We start from the raw sequence: 17,131 nt of genomic DNA, 5'->3' as shown, positions 1-17,131 counted from the left end.
TCTTCTCGATGATTAATAAGGAGTTTCAGGAACAGCTGACACAGCTGTTTGAACCTGATGAAGAGGAGGTAAGAAAATTGTCCCAAACTCCAGAGGCATTTGATGCCCATTACCTCCTGGACAGAACTCATAATTTGTTAAGTTGCCCAGGACAGCCGGGCTACAAGAAATTATTCAGGCTGTTTCCGTCGATAGCTACAAGGTTAAAATCAATAAATTGAAACCGCAAATGAGAAATATCCAGTATCAAAACTCTACATCTCAGGGACCCTCTTCATGGATGATAAGAAGGGAAACAGGCCATCTCCTACTTGTCTCAGAATCATGGTAATTGCTTATTACACAAGTGTGAAGTACATTTCTTTGTATTTTTATTTACAGGTTATGGAGTTGAATATAACAGACAAGTTCCACCTGGGTATGAGGGTAGCCGGGGGAGGGGGGGGGCATTCTAGGTTTTCAAAATGAAGATAGGCAGCAAGGAAAGGAGGACAATGCTGCGATAAGGCACAATGCCTACCGCAGTTATATAATGCGGCAGTAGAACAGGCTAACTCATGGTGACCATAGAGTCAAATTATCCCATCATGCTGTGTGTGGTACAAGTATCCCTCACCTACAGTGAAATATAGGGGTTTTGACACAGGACATATTGTGTAGAGCAGCAATTGCTTAAGCCTGCTGCACACAAAACGATTTTTCGTCGGCCGACACACTTACGACAAAATATCGGCCCGTCTGCGCTGCTCCATGACAACTTTTCAACTAGTCGGGAGAGAATCAAACATGTTTGATTTTTAAACGTCGTACCGTAGTGTGTGCGCTTTCCTACGACAATTTGTCGGGCTGATCATTATCTTCAGCCAATGGTTGCGCCATCTGATATCACGTGCCCATGCCAGAATTCAATATGGATGCCCCCAGTGATAGCCGTGAGGAAAGTACAGGTGAAGAAATTTTGAATAGTGAGTGGTCCATTGAAAAAGAGGGCATTTTGGTCACGAGTTGGAAACCGAGTGAAAAAGGCAGCAGCTTGGTTCGACATAGCAAAGGAAGTCGGTATGACCGGTCAGTATGATGGAAGGCCCTATAATTTTCTATTAGTATTAGTTTTTTTTTAATTTTCAGCGAAATTACAGCCATTTTGAAACAACACCCCACCTCGCGGACGAGATACGTCACTTTCACCACACCACTTGGCGCTTCGTTGCGACAGCTTGTCGTGTGTGTGTGCGCTGATCTCATCCAGGACGACCGATCGGCCAACAAAAAATTGTTCTGTGTACGGCGGGCTTTACTACACAAGTGTGATGGACATTTCTGTGCATTTTTATTCATATGTTATTAAGTTGGATATAACAGACGAGTTCCACCTGGGAATAATTAGGGTGGCCAGGGGGGACATTCTAGGTTTTCAAAATGAAGACAGGCAGCCAGGAAAAGAGGACAATGCTGCGATGAGGCACAATGCATAATGCATTTATATAATATGGCAGAATAACAGACCAACTCTTGGTAACCGTAGAGTCATTCCATCCTGTGTTTGGTATATAAAAAAAAAAAAGTATCCCTCACCCACAGGGCAATATACTACAGGATTTAAGACTTAGAAGAGGACCATAAAAAGGCATTGCCAAAGTAGCATTACTATATTAAATATGATTAAATCTGCATCAAACAGATGTTATGAATATAATTTGTGTGTGAAATTTCTTTTAGGCTTGGTTAATTATCATTTTACTCCAATGTCCATATGAAAAATGTACATGTGTTATTACTAGTATTTTAAAGATCTTTTTTATTTTCTTCTTGTAGTTGGAACATCCATACAAACAAAGTTGAGAGTTAGACTTACAGTCAGCAAATAAAAAGTGGAGGGATTGTTTGGCACTTGTTCATCCCATAAAGGACCCAAATAATATACCGTCACCCACAAAACGTGAGATTGAAGCAGTCTACAGTGTGCTGTTGAAAAAGTAACTGCTGTTGTCCTGTCTGTCACTGGAAGGTGATTGGCCAGTTGACCTTAAGTCAGTCAGGAATGATAGTTTGAGGGATGCCTCATATGAAGAAGTACTGGCACATGCAGACAGTGTGGACATTAATGTGACCCCATCACAGGCATCATATGTGGTAAGCGTAACACATGAGCAAGCGAAGTCTGTGAAGTGGGGTCAGTATAGGGTTGGCCTCATCACAGCCTTATTAATATACAAGGCCACACACACTACTACAGAGACTCTCTCTATGTCCATCATAAGAGGCATATGCAAACAAATACTATTTTAGAGTCCACAGACTGACTTGGGCATCAGGAAGGAACCAGTTGCTAAGAAGTAGTACAACCACCTGATGATTGTTGTCTGCAATGACACAGAGGTATGCATCTGTCATATGAGATAAAAACATCAATTCCATGGCAATGAGATGACCATTTATGAGAATTAGTAAAGTACTAAAATTTATAAGTCCTAACCAACAGTTCTTATTGGAGTTCTGAGAGCAATTAAATAAAAGACTATGTATTGTAGCATCAAGTGTTAAGTTTGTGTGTCCTCTGAAGCAAAGGACAATAAAAGATATCAAGATGTAGTGTGACAGATACGTACAAAAGAAGCCAGTCAATAGAAATAACACTGCAGAAAAAAAATAGGATTAGTGTGTTTGTGTTTGAAAAACAAATCCACCAATCAAAGAAAACACAGTATAAAGAGATATGCTTTGTAGCAGATATCGAACTGTCTGAGACAAATTCAGACATCAGAGTTAAATCACTGCTTTCCTCTACTATCGCATCAATAATCCAAATTAAATTTGAATACAGATAATATTAACAATGATACTCAGGATTTTTGCAAGCTAATGCTTGTCTTTTAAGTTAATCTTATTAGTGACTCAATATCTTTGCACATTAACATATGAGTACGTATATACAGTCAACTTGAGTAGATTGTATGTTGGGGAGACTGGTATTGTCAGCAGAAACTTCTCTAATTGCAATGATTTTGGGCCAGAATATGCATAGTGGGAAAGGGAACAATCTAATCTGATGAAGTTGATTCCATAGCTGCCAGTCACTGTATAATGACCTCAACCATATCAAGGAAATTTTCATTCCAAATCGTGTGTTACAAATGTTTGAACTTAATGACCAGAGGCTAAATTCATTTGACCATCACAAGAAGATTGTCACTTTATTTATCAACTTGAGAGGGGGGGGGGGATTCGTGAAACAGATGACAGCTACTAAGAAATGCTTTTACCATTCAGAAAAGAGTACCCATTATGTTTCGTGTTGGTTGAAATAGCTTCACAACTGAAAATGGAAACTGATTATACCAAGGTGTATTCTGAGTTCATTGGATCTCTCATTCATTCTAGTGACTCTTAGAGCATTAACATGTGAGTATGTAGAGATAACCTGAGCAGAATGTATGTTGGGGAGACTGCTATTTTAAGTGAAATCTGTTGGGAATTAGCTCCAGAATATGCAGTTGGTTTGATTATACCTAAGCTTAATTCCAACAAATCCATCATGATTCAGGCATGTAACTGACATCCAACATCCTGTGGCAGGCTTCATAGAAGATAATTGCAGTTTGTTCACCAGCCTCGGATTTGTAAGCATGTGTGCCAAATTTATGATTCAAACCCAGTTTTCATGGCATTTTTTCCTCAATTAAAATTAGTAGTCTCCAGTAACACAACAAAGAGCAATTTGGCCAGCTTACTTCCAGGTTGCTAGCTGTATAAATATGGGTGCTTTTTCTCAACCCAGAATGCTCACAAATTGAAAGTTTAAGTTTGCAAACAGCTACTTTGTTCACAAGGCCTGGGTGGGCAATCACCAGATGGCTCAAAACCTTTAAATTTTAATGTTAAAACACACTTCAGGAAATTGTCCCCTTAAGAAGCCAAATACTGTTTTCACACCAATTCTTAACTTTAAATTTGAAATAAATTGTTTCTAAAAATGAAATAATTTTACCTTTCTACCAACAAACATGGTGATTGGGCTCTGAGGAGCACATATTGGGAAAGGAAAAATAAATGGACTATTTTCCATTGCCCTTACCTTAACCACACATCTATAAACCTTGTATAAGCAGTACATGCATCAAAAAGCATCAGTGTCTACAGATGACCTAATCTTAATTCATATATTAATTCTATTCATTTTGTTTGGAGAAAGCTCTATTCAAAACTATTACACAAAGATTTTTCACAACCACTGAACTAACCATATTTTTCATGAGAACTTAAACAATAATATTTTTTTTCAAATGTATGATAAAACTAGTAATCAGTATCAAAACTGCCACTGTTCAATAATAAACACTGCAGTTACTATCCCTTCACATATTTGCAGAAATTCTCATGCAATCTGAAACATAGTGATGATACGGGTACATACACATGCATATGTTGTATAAAAATAACTGGCATAAAATGGACGGCTTATCTCACATATATTTCTTATAAATATTACATACTAGTCAGCTGTTTACACATCCAGGACATGTTTGAGTCATCCAATTTCTGTTGACCTGAAGGACTGGAAGATGTCCGTGGAGGAGGGGGCGGAGGCAGTGGTGGAGGCGGAGGGGGAGGGGGAGCTGGAGAGACTGTAGACAATGTCTGTGGAGTATTCTGAACCTTCCCTTCCTTGTGACTTCTGTCTTCTACACAGTTTTTTGAATTGGGTTTAACTTGTTCTTTTATTGACATGTCTTTTATATTCTTTTGTAAAGCTTGAAACTGGAATTAAGATATAAATAATAAAAATTTTAACAAAACATATTCACAAATTAAAACCTTTTAATTTCTTAAATCACTATATGCAAAACTTGTTAGTATATACACTGATATAATAAATCTGTGTATAAATTTTTAATAGATTTTGTATGTTAGGGTTGTTTTTTTTTCTGAATTCAATTCTTTCAATAAAATACTAGTAGATGGATTCCCATAGGTTTAAACCAAAGACAATTATCAATCACATTAATCATAACTATCACAAAATTAATTTTTTGTGGCCAAATTAAAAAATATGTTAAGCATTAGTCCAAAATTGAATGTGACAGTTCTAGAAATAAGCTTAAACTATTACCAGTGGGGAGTCCTCACTGAGAAGCCCTGATCCTCCTGTAAATGCACAAATGGGCTCACAAAATTCATAGCCAAGATGCTCATAGAAATCTTGTTTATCATGAGTAGTTAGGTAAGTAGTTTTGATGCCATGACTGAAAGGGATTGTGTTTAGAGGTTAAAATTCAGCAACTTTTATGTCTTTAAGATAATTTCTTGTGGTTTTGATGTTACCAAAAGTTCACATTTTTTCTCTATTTTAGGTGAAAATTCTCTGAGGTCAACTCTTATGTTTCTTAAGATTTTTAATACACTGTTTTGGATGTCACCCAACTTACTTTTTTGCATATTCCTCTGTACCTTCCATTATTTTTCTTCCAAGTCCTTGCCCTCTTCTGGCTTTTGCAACAACAACTAAAAATTGTAAACATTACATTATTTCAGGACAAAATACAGTGTTCGTGGCAAATGTCATCTATGCTTTTGCAAGAAATATCAAATAAAGGGTGGTGATGGTTGATATTTTAAAAGGTTAGGTTGGAGATGATAGGTTTGTCAGTGTAAAAAAAAGATTAGAGCCCTTTCACCCACCCATTTACAAGTGGTAGCATATGTGCAAAAATCAATCATCACACAAATAAATTTAGTTTTTTATGTTATAAAATTTTCTGTTTATATTATACTATAAATGTGAATGAATATATGTGGGTATACTTACATGTATGAAAAAAAAACAATATTTAGAAAAAGATACTATAACATACAATAGATTCCCAGAGAAAGCATGCATTAAGCTGCTTCTTAACTTATCTGTAGTGCAACTTATTGCAGTGCTTAGATAACCCTGGACTCTGTAACTTGAAAACATCGCAAACTGCAAATCGTGATATCACCTTTTATTTCGAGGCTATTTTATCGGGCGAGTATGGTGTAGTTATGGAATTGAGACGGTTGTGCTCGGTCGCAATGCACAATGCTCTTGAGTTACAGGGCCCTGGAGTCTGGGAATGCTTTCAGTTGCAATCTAGGCCCTTATGACACATGTTATTTATGTTATAATATATCACCTGATTCAATGAAACAAGCATCTTTTCTCCCTACAACTGGAGATATTTTGCTGTGGCCTAAAACTTCTGTCTTTCCTGTTGAGTCTTTGGCAATGAGCACCAGGGACAAAGGCAGTTCATCACAAGATTTTTCTAAACTGTGCAACCTAAGATACAGCATGACAAATGCTTTATCTAATCTACCAGTAAAATAGGGAAATGTTTTCAGCTTTAGAAACAAAGAGAATATAAACTGTAATGAGTTTACAGACAAAAAAGATCAACAATCACTTGACCTATAACTGAACGTTTAATTTATAATAAACAGGCATAAGGCCTAATAAACAGATTCTAAAGGCGTTTACTAACACTACCGGCAGATATTTTAGCACGAAGTGACTAACGCCCAAATTAACCACAAAACCCACAAATTAAAGGGATAATAACTCTTCGTATGGCATCTATAATTCACAATAAAAACATTGTGAATAACTTATAGAAATATATATATATTCTGTTTTACCACAAAAACGGCAGTTATAGCTATTATTCTGATATCTGAGCTCGTCTTTAGACCACGTGACCTCCATTGATGGCTATGCTCTGTTAAAATCTCTTAAGAGATTTTAACAAAAAACCAAACTTTTTAGAAAAAAACCAGGGACTAACTTTGAATGTAAAAATGGATTCATTAACCATTGGTAAGTATGGGAAAATTGTTGTTTACTCCAGGAAAATTCATTTTTTGGCCAAAACGAAGAGTTATTATCACTTTAACCAACACACCGTAAAATTATTTAGCGATACCTAGCACAAACATATATCCGCTCTGGTATAATCTATCCAACACGCGTGTCTCGTTAGACCGCAAAGAAAAATATTAAAAGTAAGCACCTTGCTTGCATGCTTCGAGCCCATTCTGAGTTTAGAAGATTAGCACATTCTTCGTTGTACTCTCTGTTATGATGTAGCGGTAAAACTTCAAACAAGCTCATCATTACAACCCAGCTTTGCCCCTGGCATGTAGAGTGCTGCGTATTGAGCAGTGCTGGCTAAACAGATTGCCCTCGAAACGAGAACATGCTCCAAGAAGCCCGCACTTCACGGCTCGCTATTTGACCCTGGTTGTGGCGTGGTGCGAAGTGCTCTTTTATATATGGAGGCTAAAATTCCTGTTATGCGCGTTATAAAGTCGATGGCACGTTTATCAAGATAAAGAAATAAATTTTTATACAACTTGAGATAGTTTTCACTTTTATTATCTTTAAAATGTGATTAATCATCATTATTTACAATATTCATTTGGATTTCTCACTTACTTGGGAATGATACATTATTTTTCAAGATCTATTCATCGTAACATCTCGACTTTACGATTGCGTTTCTAGCTATTGAAGGTTTCCACTGTGAGAGAAGTCCTACGGGAAAATGACTGAAAAGCTTCCACCGTCACTGTCTGCAAAATTTAAAGAGTAAGTGCAATAGAATTGATACTTGAAGTTGATATAGCTAAATTATTTTAATACTGTAGCATTGTTTAATCATTTTATAGCATGTTGCGATACTTCCCAAGATCATCTCATGCTCGGCCTCACTCATGCTGTTTTACCGGCATTATCAGTAGCAGTGGGACTCAGTCATACTAAAATGCGCAGAACAGCCCAACACAGGGCAGTACACGGGGCCGTAGCGATAGTCCGAAGGTTCAATAGTCCGAAGGTTCATTGGTCCGAATGTTCACTATAGAACCTTCGGACCAATGAACCCTTGATTAAAAAATCGATGAAAATGTAACCACTTTTCGGACCAATGAACCTTCGGACCAATGAACCTTCGGACTATCGAGACGCCCCCCAGTACACTACAGGAAACTACTCTGGACGCGAGTAAACAGGAAACAATCATTTCCAAGAAAATGGAGTGATATTAAATCAAAATATATTCATAATACTGCCTGGTAAATAATATCATAGATCCAACTTTACAGATGGTCACAATTTGTATTGGCAGGTCTTCTACCCTGTCAAAACTCGAGATGAGCCACTAGTGTATAGTGTTTCTTGAGTTACTGTATAATGAGCAACCCAACAATTCATAAACAAATCGTAACAAATTGTGTAGTTGGATCAACAATAGTAATTATACCTAGCAATATATTATAATTTATTTCACCCTATTTCCTGGGAATGACAGTTCCTGTGTTTACTCGCATCTGTAGTCATTTTCCTAGTGTCTTGCACTATGTTGAACTGTATTGTACATTTTAATATGACCTTGTATGGCCGGTCCTTGTATGGCCATAGTTACTGGCGCAAGCTGTTATCTACTATTTGGCACAGCTGGCAGATTAAGTCTGAACATTAAGGCAAAGTCCCCTTAATTATCTATGTCACACTCTGACCTTGGAGTTTCCATCTGACTATATACTTGTCTCAGTCTTTGCCTTAAATGGTGCAGTAAGAATCTAGCATGTAAGGCTGAAAACTAGACGAACTGTATATAGAAGATGACCTTGGAAAAGATCTCATCACCTCATCTTTCACAATCTTTTTATCACAAATAGAACATACAGTATTCATCAATGGGAGCATTAATGCATGAAACTAGTACATGTAAACTTTTCACATGCTGGAATCTTATTGGATTGCTGCAATGATGGGGATAAGGCAAAAGTAAATGGGTTGGTTTTTGACATAGCTTTTTCATTTATACATTTCATGATTTCTTTTGATCATAATTTTTTATCAACATCATCAAATAACATCAATATTTGTTAAATTTTTAGTTCATTTGCATATGAGACAATCAAGGATAGACTGCCTGTGATATTAGCAAAGACAGTGGATGCTGTTCATAGGCTAAAGAATGATATAAAAGAGCAACATGGAGAGGTGAGAATGATATCCATTTTATTTCACAATTAGATATTAATTTGCTAAGTAAAAACTGTACAAGTTGAATGGTTCATTATACTTTTCATTGCAACAATTACTGTAACCACTTACATTTTCTGCGGAAGTAAAATTTTTGTATTTCATTTTTTTAATCCTGTAATATTTTTTTCTCTTGGCAGACTTTTTTCAAGTTAATTGACATTGAGAAGGATGCAGTGCTGTTGATTATCACCTACTGTTCTATATGGTTTAAATTCACAATTATATGCAATAATTTATTGCTTCAGGCTGGAATGGAAGATTTGAAATCTATAAATGGGAAACTGTCTAAACTAAGAAATGAAGTTCAGACTGACAAAGCAATAATCCCAATTCATGATGGCAGGCTTAACTTTGAGGTCTGGAATGCTTATCTGGAGAAAATAACTCGTGATAATGATGGCCGTACACCAAGTTGGTTCCAAGATGCTTGGCTCTATGTAGAATGCTACATGTATAGGAGAATTCAGGAAGCAGTTGAAGAATGGTATATACTGATAATTCTGTTCTTGTGTATTAGGCACATTGCAAACTTAGATATAATGGGGACAGATACTTACAGTGACAACAGCATTAAAGCAGGGAAAAGTGTGATTTTCCTTTGCATGTTGTCCTTCTATAGATTAAGTTCATGTAAGTGGTGTATTTAATAAGGTTATAAAGGAAGTTTCAATAGTGCAGCAATACTAAGTGTAATACTTTTCATGTCAGTTGACCAGACCTGTTGGTTAGTTGCTAATTGTAAGCTCCAGAATTTGATTTATACATATTTCTCATTCTAATTATACTGGATGACAAAAATATTCACTCTTATAGCTGGTATTGTATGTAAAGATGTTAAGTTATAAGTCTATATTTCAGCAAAGTCTTGAAGACACTGGACCCTTTTCAAGGGCAGAAGGACCAGGCCTTATTGTCATCAGCAGATGCTGTGTCCATTTTGATGGAATTTTTGGAAGGAATTCTCGGAAATCTGCCAAGCATGGATGACTCAAAGTTTAGACCACTCTTTGACCAATTTTTTGAGGTAAGATTGTCAAGAAAGATTTTTTCTCAATATATTTTCTGGCAGAGGCTTTGTTGATCATGTATGGAAAGTTTTAAGTAAATATATCCTTTCCTTGAAAGAACAATTTAGTACTTTATTTCATTGGTAAGGTTTATGATTTTTTGTGTGTGTGTGTGTCCTGAATTTCTATATGTATATATGTGTCTGTGTATTAATTAATTTGACAACATCTTATTTTGTTTCCGATATTTCTTCAGCTGGACTTGTGGGGCAACAAATGTGACCTGTCCATTTCTGCAGGCCATGATAATTTCCAGACTAAAAGCCCTATCGCCATGTTGGATGTCTTCCGTTCTTTTTTACTTGTTGACAACTTGAACCAGATGTGGGATGACCTTCACAAGCTAAATAAACGTAAAGATGGCTCAGTGAGGCTGGATATAGTTCTAGACAATGCAGGGTTTGAATTGATTTCTGACATGTGCCTAGCTGAATTTCTGTTAACATCAAAGATGGTTAGTGAGGTGCATTTCCATCCAAAACGCTTCCCATGGTTTGTGTCTGACACCACTAAAAAGGATTTCATATGGACTCTGGAGACGTGTCGGACATCGGACAACAAGGCCATGGCTGACTTTGGTCAAATGTGGGAGGAGAGGCTGGTTGACGGCTCATGGATCATCAAGGAGCATGACTTTTGGACCCTGCCCCATGATTACCATGACATGGAGACCATTGCTCCAGACCTCTATGCCGACCTCAGCAAATCAGACTTGATACTCTTCAAGGGAGATTTGAACTACAGGAAGCTGGTTGGAGACAGGAACTGGCCGCACACTACCCCTTTTGATGTCGCCCTCAGAGGTTTCCGACCATCAGCCTTGTGTGCTCTTCGTACTCTTAAAGCAGATGTTGTTGTTGGACTTTTGGAGGGGCAGGACAGAGTGGCATGCAAGCACACTGCCAGGTGGATGGTTACTGGAGAATTTGCTGTAATTCAGTACTGTGAAAAGAAATCACAGTAGTTTGTGCCATATTCAAGTCTGTGGGTAATGTATGAACAGGCAGCATTGGACTTGAATAAAGTATAAGACCTTCATTTTTATCAGGGTAAATCAAATTCTATGCCATCAATGTGATATTTTGATAACTTGATAGATTAGAATTAGACTAATGTAATGAAACAAATACATGACCATTAAAAGTTGGTTTTGAATTCTTGGGCATGAAGATAAATATATCAATTATCATGGGGATGTGGTTACATATGATGCGTGCTATGCTTAAAACTTAATTAATGCACAAATATCAAAAGTTCTTTTGAACAGAAACCTATCTGCTATGTGTGTCTTCCTTTCACAAATAGTGTTGAATGTCTATCAACAGCATTGAACTACAGTTCTGTATCCAAAAAACAGTATTCCTATTTAATCTGTGATGAATTATTTGGTTGTGTGCTGGTCTTTTGTTAACAAATATGTGTTACACATTTATCTTAATAATTAGGGTTAGAACCATTTTCAAGAAAGCTTCCAGAGCAAATTTGGAGAATAATAAAAGTTACTTGTCTTATTAACTAGCAAAAATGACAGATAATCAGTTGGTTGAATGTCCAAAGATGAAAAACTTTAGTACAAAAGGTATATAATTATACTTATGTGAGAAAATGCATTCTTTTCCTAATGTCATTCAATGTGCAGTCGATCTCTAATATTCTTTCATGTAAGGTCAATGCTGTGATGAAACATATATTATGGTATGATATATATTGTAGCTTATGTTAAGATAATTCTGCATGACAAATGTACAGTTTCATTAAGCACCTCATCTTAATGGTTAAAATGTTTATTTCAATTTAATTTAATTTAAGACTCTGCATATTAGAATTGGCTTTGTATTAAAGTTGTTACAACTGTGGTTCTTAAATAATAACTGAAATCAACTATTGTGAAATGTTTAGTCTCTTTTCAAAGTGGATATGGAAGCCGTTTGATTAAATATTTGACAACTTGACAACAAGTGTTCTCAAATCTAAATGATCTGAGTATATTTTTTGTTCTAAAACGATCATTTTTCTTTAACCAAGAAGGTCATAGTTTTGAGGAACGTTCGTGGTCAAGAAAGTACAGTAGGTTGATAATTACTGTGATAGTGACACGTTTTGATACACATGACATAAGTTAAAATGTAAAACGACGATAGAAATTGCTTCAGCTTTATTTGCAGGAATTGTGATCGTATGTAGCAAATGACAATACTAAAATATATATAACTTCTTACAGCCACAAAATTTCACCTGAAAAAAAAAAACAGCTGTGAGTATGAGCCACTGCTGACGTAAACTAAGTATTGTCCCACCGAAAGGGTGTTTTATGTTCGTTTTGCAGGGAAAGGGTGGTGAGAAGAACACACTTTATCCTAGTTGACGGCGGCGTCCGGTTTCTAACGTCAGGGTTGTATTACAGGCAGTTGTGTTTGAAATGTATTAAGGTTTAAACGATTCCATCCACAATTGAAAATCGACATTCTTCCAACTTCTGAATGTTAATCTTAATCCAAACTATTCTTAAGAAAAATAGTTCAAAAAATCGATCAAGTATTACGGATTTTCCAGGTTTATTACTCCCTGTGCGGTCTCAAGTTTCTAATATTGCGCTGGCATACATTCCTCGATCTCTTTTTCCATTCACAGCGGTGAATGGCACGGTTTTGCGTGGTTAAGATGTTTTTATTAATATTTCTTCACCTTGACAGCTTCACAAAGCTAAGGTGTAGTTGATTTTGAAAGGCAACTGTGGTTTAGGAGCATGTTTTCCCTTCAACACCTCTAAATGTAGCTTGACCTCTCCGTCGATGGATTTTAATTCAAAATTATTTTCAGGACGCGTTCTGGAGGGCGATGTCTTGTGACAAGGGTTTTTACTGTACAGCGGGTTCTCTATACCATCGACTATCTGGCGTTTGTTGGTCTTGCTTTTAATCTGATATACCGCTACACCGAGGTACTGCGGGTCTATGAAGCAGCTGGAATGGATGAGGATGTGGATGTTATTTTTTCTATGAAGAAAAAAGTTTTCAGTCTGATTTCAATGATGTTGCGAATAATTTAAAGCCACAACCTGAATTATTCACCCTGTCGATTGTTACCAACCGATTTTCGTAATATTGTCAAATAAGAAAAGAATGGGCACAATTTAATACAATATATTGTGATAGTGCAGAGCCCAGGGGTTGCTGAAAAATCTAAAATCGCTTAATTTACATTTGAAATAATTTTGCATCTAGTCTAGGGACTTTCAGTCATTGTATAAAAAATATTCATCATTCTATGATAATTTAACATCCTTAACTGTTGCAGTAATTACTAGAAGTATATATATATATATATATATATATATATATATATATCAAGGCAGAGGCACTGAGGGTAGATGAGGGGAGGGATAAAGGGAATAACAACCTGAAATCTTCCTTCGTGTCTTCATATCTGATCACGACGTCCATTTTTCCCTTCGGATGCGTCCACAGTAAATATCCGCGATCTGCAGTAAGAAGCGCCGTGTCAACTATGTATCCGCTGAAATATAACAGTAAATCATATCATTATTGCCTTCATTATTGAACCCAGTGCTTTCGAAAAAACTAATCTTCACACTAAATACACATGTAAAATTATATGCGTTTAATATTACAGTTGATAATAATGCTCTTTTTGATGTATGACAATGCTTCACGCAAGCATTGAGGATATTTATCAATACTGGTGATATCCTTGCGACCAGTCTAATTGCAGTAAAATAAAAAGAAACTCATCTTATCCGTTTACTAATAGCGTTTTCTCTCCCCACGAAAATAATGCACTTCAGAAAATTCCAGTGGAGAAAATCTGCTGTGTTCAATATATTTAATGTTCATATTATCATAAAGTCCACATTTCTTCTTAACATAACTTTTTAACTAAGATAATGGACGATGATATCAATGTCTTATATACTGACAATCTTTACTCATTGTTTTAATGAATATCATAATGTTTTATGGGATGCGTCTCCCCTCTTTTTCTCTTTTTCGCCTTTCCCCGGTGGCGAATAAATAAAATTGATAACTTACTTTCCAACCCATCTTCCTGGCTCTTCCACTGAAATATTGTTCTCGTGATCACTTCCATCTTCCTCTCCAGTCGATAAATTATCTTCGGACTCGTTGCTTCTTCTATGTTTTTGCCTTGTGAAAGGAAGGCGTGTTTTCAGACGGCCTTCTTTCTCCGAACTTACAGCCTCATCTACAGATTTTCTATTGTACGAAGTATCTGTGTCAAATGTTAAGCTACTGCGTCTCCTGTTGCTTCTAGAACTGGAAGGGCTATGAGTAGTGTCATTGTTGAAAGAACTACCAGGCGAATTTCTTTTCTCCAAACTGCCTCTGCGCACCGGGGTGTAGGTGTAACTGTCGGGATCTGAAGAGTATACTTTTCTCGACGAGACCAAACTCGATGTCGGAGTCGTGTAGCCATCTAAAGAATAACGCGACTTAACCGGTGACATATAAGGGTTATTACTCCTCAAAGACGTAGCACGGGGTGTGTAACTGGAACGCGGTTTTATGTCCTCCTTGCGTAGATATCTCGATGCATATTCTGGGGTGGAATATTTGTAGTCAGTCGTACTGAAGCTCGTTCGCCTTGAAGATGGGAACAAGAAGCTGTCGGCATCGTGACCGTCGCTGCTTGGAAGGCCATTGGTGATTGACCCTCTCCTTCCTTGGAAGTCGTCATCAGCGTCACCATCATCTAATTTCCTAGAAAAAAGTGGCGAAGCAGGCGAGTTGGACAGAGATCGCGGTGGGTTGTGAAAATCGTACAGAAGAGGGGTTAAATATTTGGCTTTATAATGGTGATCAACGCTCTTTTGTGAGTTGACAGGTGACCTAGGCTTTAAATATGCCAAAAAAGTTTCGCTTGATGAAGTATTCAAGTCATTTGGTACGTTAAGTTCAGCTCCTGCATGTCCCCTGTTTAGGTTTTCAGAGACAGAGGCCTCTGCAGCGTCGTGATCAGTAATCGTTACAACTGGAGCTCTGGTTGGAGAGGGAGATTCATCTTTTGGCAGTGTGTGATAATTACTTTCTCTTACTCTTATCCTAGACGCAGCTCTATTTTCATGCACTCTGGACTTTGGCTCATCTCTAGGCTCCAGGTAACGGGCCCTGACGGCAGCAATCCTCTTATGAAGGTCTTCCAATTCCTTGTCGTTTTCCTCGCTTCCAAATGCAAAAGTCCCAGATTCGTTTTCGGAAGAATTGTCGCCATTTTTGTAAGGTTTATAAGAGCCTTGTGCTCTCTTATTATAACTTGAAGAACTGTCCAAATCTTTATCGCCTGGTTCAAAAGAACGCCGCCATGATCTCCTGTCCAGTTCTTTCAACTGTTCCTTCAGACGTGAAAACGATGATTTGTTTGATAATATAAAATCATCATCGTCATCATTGACTGCATGGCTTCTGCGATTAGGTGTTTTCGCGTTGGTAGCTCCATTTGTTGAGTTGCTAGATGGCGTTGACATTCTAAATAAAAAGTATAAAATTATTTCAAACATAGGCATAAAATACTCATTTCAATTTATATTATGAAACTTTTACCAAAATGAATTCATTTGCTTGCTGTCAAATCATTGCTATAATCAAAATATTTTAACGAAGATCTGTTATCAGCGACATGACACATATACAGATGCCAATAATTAGCATCCTTTAATAAATGCACGCAAAGATTTGCGCCCAGAAAGGAACGGGTCAATATTACCTGGTCGGATCTATCTAGAAGCGTTCTGTATACCGTCTGCCTCCTTCTACAATATATGTCCTCGCTCAGTGAATGCTAACTTGTTTGACTTTGTCATGAGTCACTAAAAGCCATGGAATACAATGGTCTCCCTCCATCACTCCATTGAAATGAAATGACAGTCTGTTGGAGTGTTTTGTAAACCTGTCGAATTCAGGGCACTCGAGAACACGGGTTCTAAGATAGACTGCCTCTTGCTGTGCAAGAATGGCGTCTGGGTACACACCTGAGTAGGCGTGGCCGTGTCCCAATGCTTAATCAAACTTCTTTCCTGGATGATACTCCCAAAATGGCCACGGTTTATCAAAGCATCGGTCACTGCAACTCTTTTCGTCACGAGACAGACGCTATTGGCGCTCCAGTGGATCGGAAAATATCAGACGATCACGTACAGATCAGTCTGACCATTCTAGAGACTGTCAACCATACGTATCATAATCACCTCCCCGACTACTCTCCATGATTTGAATACACAATTTACGTATATTTACCCCGAAATACCTTCCTTTTGTTGACTTACACCTCGTTTACTTGCACTCAAAATACAGTTTATTTGCTTTACTACTAATAGTGCTTTTAACAGCACACAGATCACAGTAGGAAACTAAGGGGTTCTTTTGTCAAACAGGCCATTAATATTAAAAGCAAATGGACCAAATAAAGGCATACGTAGTTGGTTGGCTACGATTCTTTCACAGAGCGGGGCAAGGAAAAGTCTGGGTGGAGGCTTTGGCCAATCATAATAACTTGCGATTAAGTGATGTCGCACGTTTTTTTTTAAATATATAATTGCGTAGTTTTCTTTGTCACGCTTTTCTAAAATTATAAAAGCGAAGTTATGGAAGTCCTATTCTAGCGGCTGAGGGCAGCTAGCGACGATTGGACAAAAAAAAAATTTTGAAAGTGACATTGACGTCATTTATTTAACTGGGCATATCTAATCACAAATTGCTGTATAATGAATAAATAAATACGCGCAGTCAGTACGTAAAAATGAACTGAGATTTTTATCGTTATGAGAAATATTACAAAGATAAAGGAGCAAATTTTTCACCAAAAATTACGAAACAAATTTAAATCTCGCTTTTGATGCTTTTATATCAACTTCTCAGTATCCATTTTCATAGAAAGTTTCAAAACTGGTTTTCAGATTTTTAGTTTCAATGGTTTCCACCAAAACTCACTAAAATCGTGTTTCTAAGCTGTTCTCAAGATG

At 37.1% G+C, this 17,131-nt stretch overlaps 3 protein-coding genes across 3 annotated transcripts; 1 reads left to right on the top strand and 2 right to left on the bottom strand.

Annotated features, from left to right (window-relative positions):
- Positions 1-3,163: 3,163 nt before the first annotated feature.
- Positions 3,164-7,290, bottom strand: LOC106180608 (N-alpha-acetyltransferase 80). Its single transcript, XM_013564630.3, has 5 exons — positions 7,029-7,290; positions 6,156-6,301; positions 5,427-5,502; positions 5,111-5,243; positions 3,164-4,758 (listed from the first exon to the last, which is right to left on the bottom strand). The coding sequence occupies exons 1-5, from the start codon at positions 7,130-7,132 to the stop codon at positions 4,486-4,488; spliced, it is 732 nt and encodes a 243-aa protein (XP_013420084.2). The 5' UTR covers positions 7,133-7,290; the 3' UTR covers positions 3,164-4,485.
- Positions 7,291-7,419: 129 nt separating this feature from the next.
- On the top strand, positions 7,420-12,021 carry LOC106180607 (damage-control phosphatase 1). Its single transcript, XM_013564629.2, has 5 exons — positions 7,420-7,606; positions 8,920-9,025; positions 9,316-9,554; positions 9,929-10,094; positions 10,334-12,021. Exons 1-5 carry the CDS (start codon positions 7,563-7,565, stop codon positions 11,099-11,101), a joined length of 1,323 nt encoding a protein of 440 aa, XP_013420083.2. The 5' UTR covers positions 7,420-7,562; the 3' UTR covers positions 11,102-12,021.
- Positions 12,022-12,283: 262 nt separating this feature from the next.
- Positions 12,284-16,519, bottom strand: LOC106180594 (uncharacterized). The gene is made up of 4 exons (XM_013564611.2): positions 15,877-16,519; positions 14,187-15,638; positions 13,537-13,653; positions 12,284-13,100 (listed from the first exon to the last, which is right to left on the bottom strand). The coding sequence occupies exons 2-4, from the start codon at positions 15,635-15,637 to the stop codon at positions 12,833-12,835; spliced, it is 1,836 nt and encodes a 611-aa protein (XP_013420065.2). The 5' UTR covers position 15,638; positions 15,877-16,519; the 3' UTR covers positions 12,284-12,832.
- Positions 16,520-17,131: the final 612 nt, after the last annotated feature.

This window comes from Lingula anatina, chromosome 2 (assembly GCF_051362555.1).
Source record: "Lingula anatina isolate TDL-2025a chromosome 2, LinAna3.0, whole genome shotgun sequence".
Lineage (NCBI taxonomy): Eukaryota > Metazoa > Brachiopoda > Lingulata > Lingulida > Lingulidae > Lingula > Lingula anatina.
Note: the sequence above shows the minus strand (reverse complement) of the source record. Positions and strands in the feature narration are given on the sequence as shown.

Coding starts and splice junctions, on each gene's coding strand:
- LOC106180607 (XM_013564629.2), top strand. CDS start 7,563: ATGACTGAAAAGCTTCCACCGTCACTGTCTGCAAAATTTAAAGA. Junction 7,607..8,919: donor CTGTCTGCAAAATTTAAAGA/GTAAGTGCAATA, acceptor TTAAATTTTTAG/TTCATTTGCATATGAGACAA. Junction 9,026..9,315: donor TAAAAGAGCAACATGGAGAG/GTGAGAATGATA, acceptor TTATTGCTTCAG/GCTGGAATGGAAGATTTGAA.
- LOC106180608 (XM_013564630.3), bottom strand. CDS start 7,132: ATGATGAGCTTGTTTGAAGTTTTACCGCTACATCATAACAGAGAGTAC. Junction 6,302..7,028: donor GCTCGAAGCATGCAAGCAAG/GTGCTTACTTTT, acceptor GCTGTATCTTAG/GTTGCACAGTTTAGAAAAAT. Junction 5,503..6,155: donor TGCTTGTTTCATTGAATCAG/GTGATATATTAT, acceptor TACAATTTTTAG/TTGTTGTTGCAAAAGCCAGA.
- LOC106180594 (XM_013564611.2), bottom strand. CDS start 15,637: ATGTCAACGCCATCTAGCAACTCAACAAATGGAGCTACCAACGCGAAA. Junction 13,654..14,186: donor CCAGGAAGATGGGTTGGAAA/GTAAGTTATCAA, acceptor GTTATATTTCAG/CGGATACATAGTTGACACGG. Junction 13,101..13,536: donor GACACGAAGGAAGATTTCAG/GTTGTTATTCCC, acceptor CATCCATTCCAG/CTGCTTCATAGACCCGCAGT.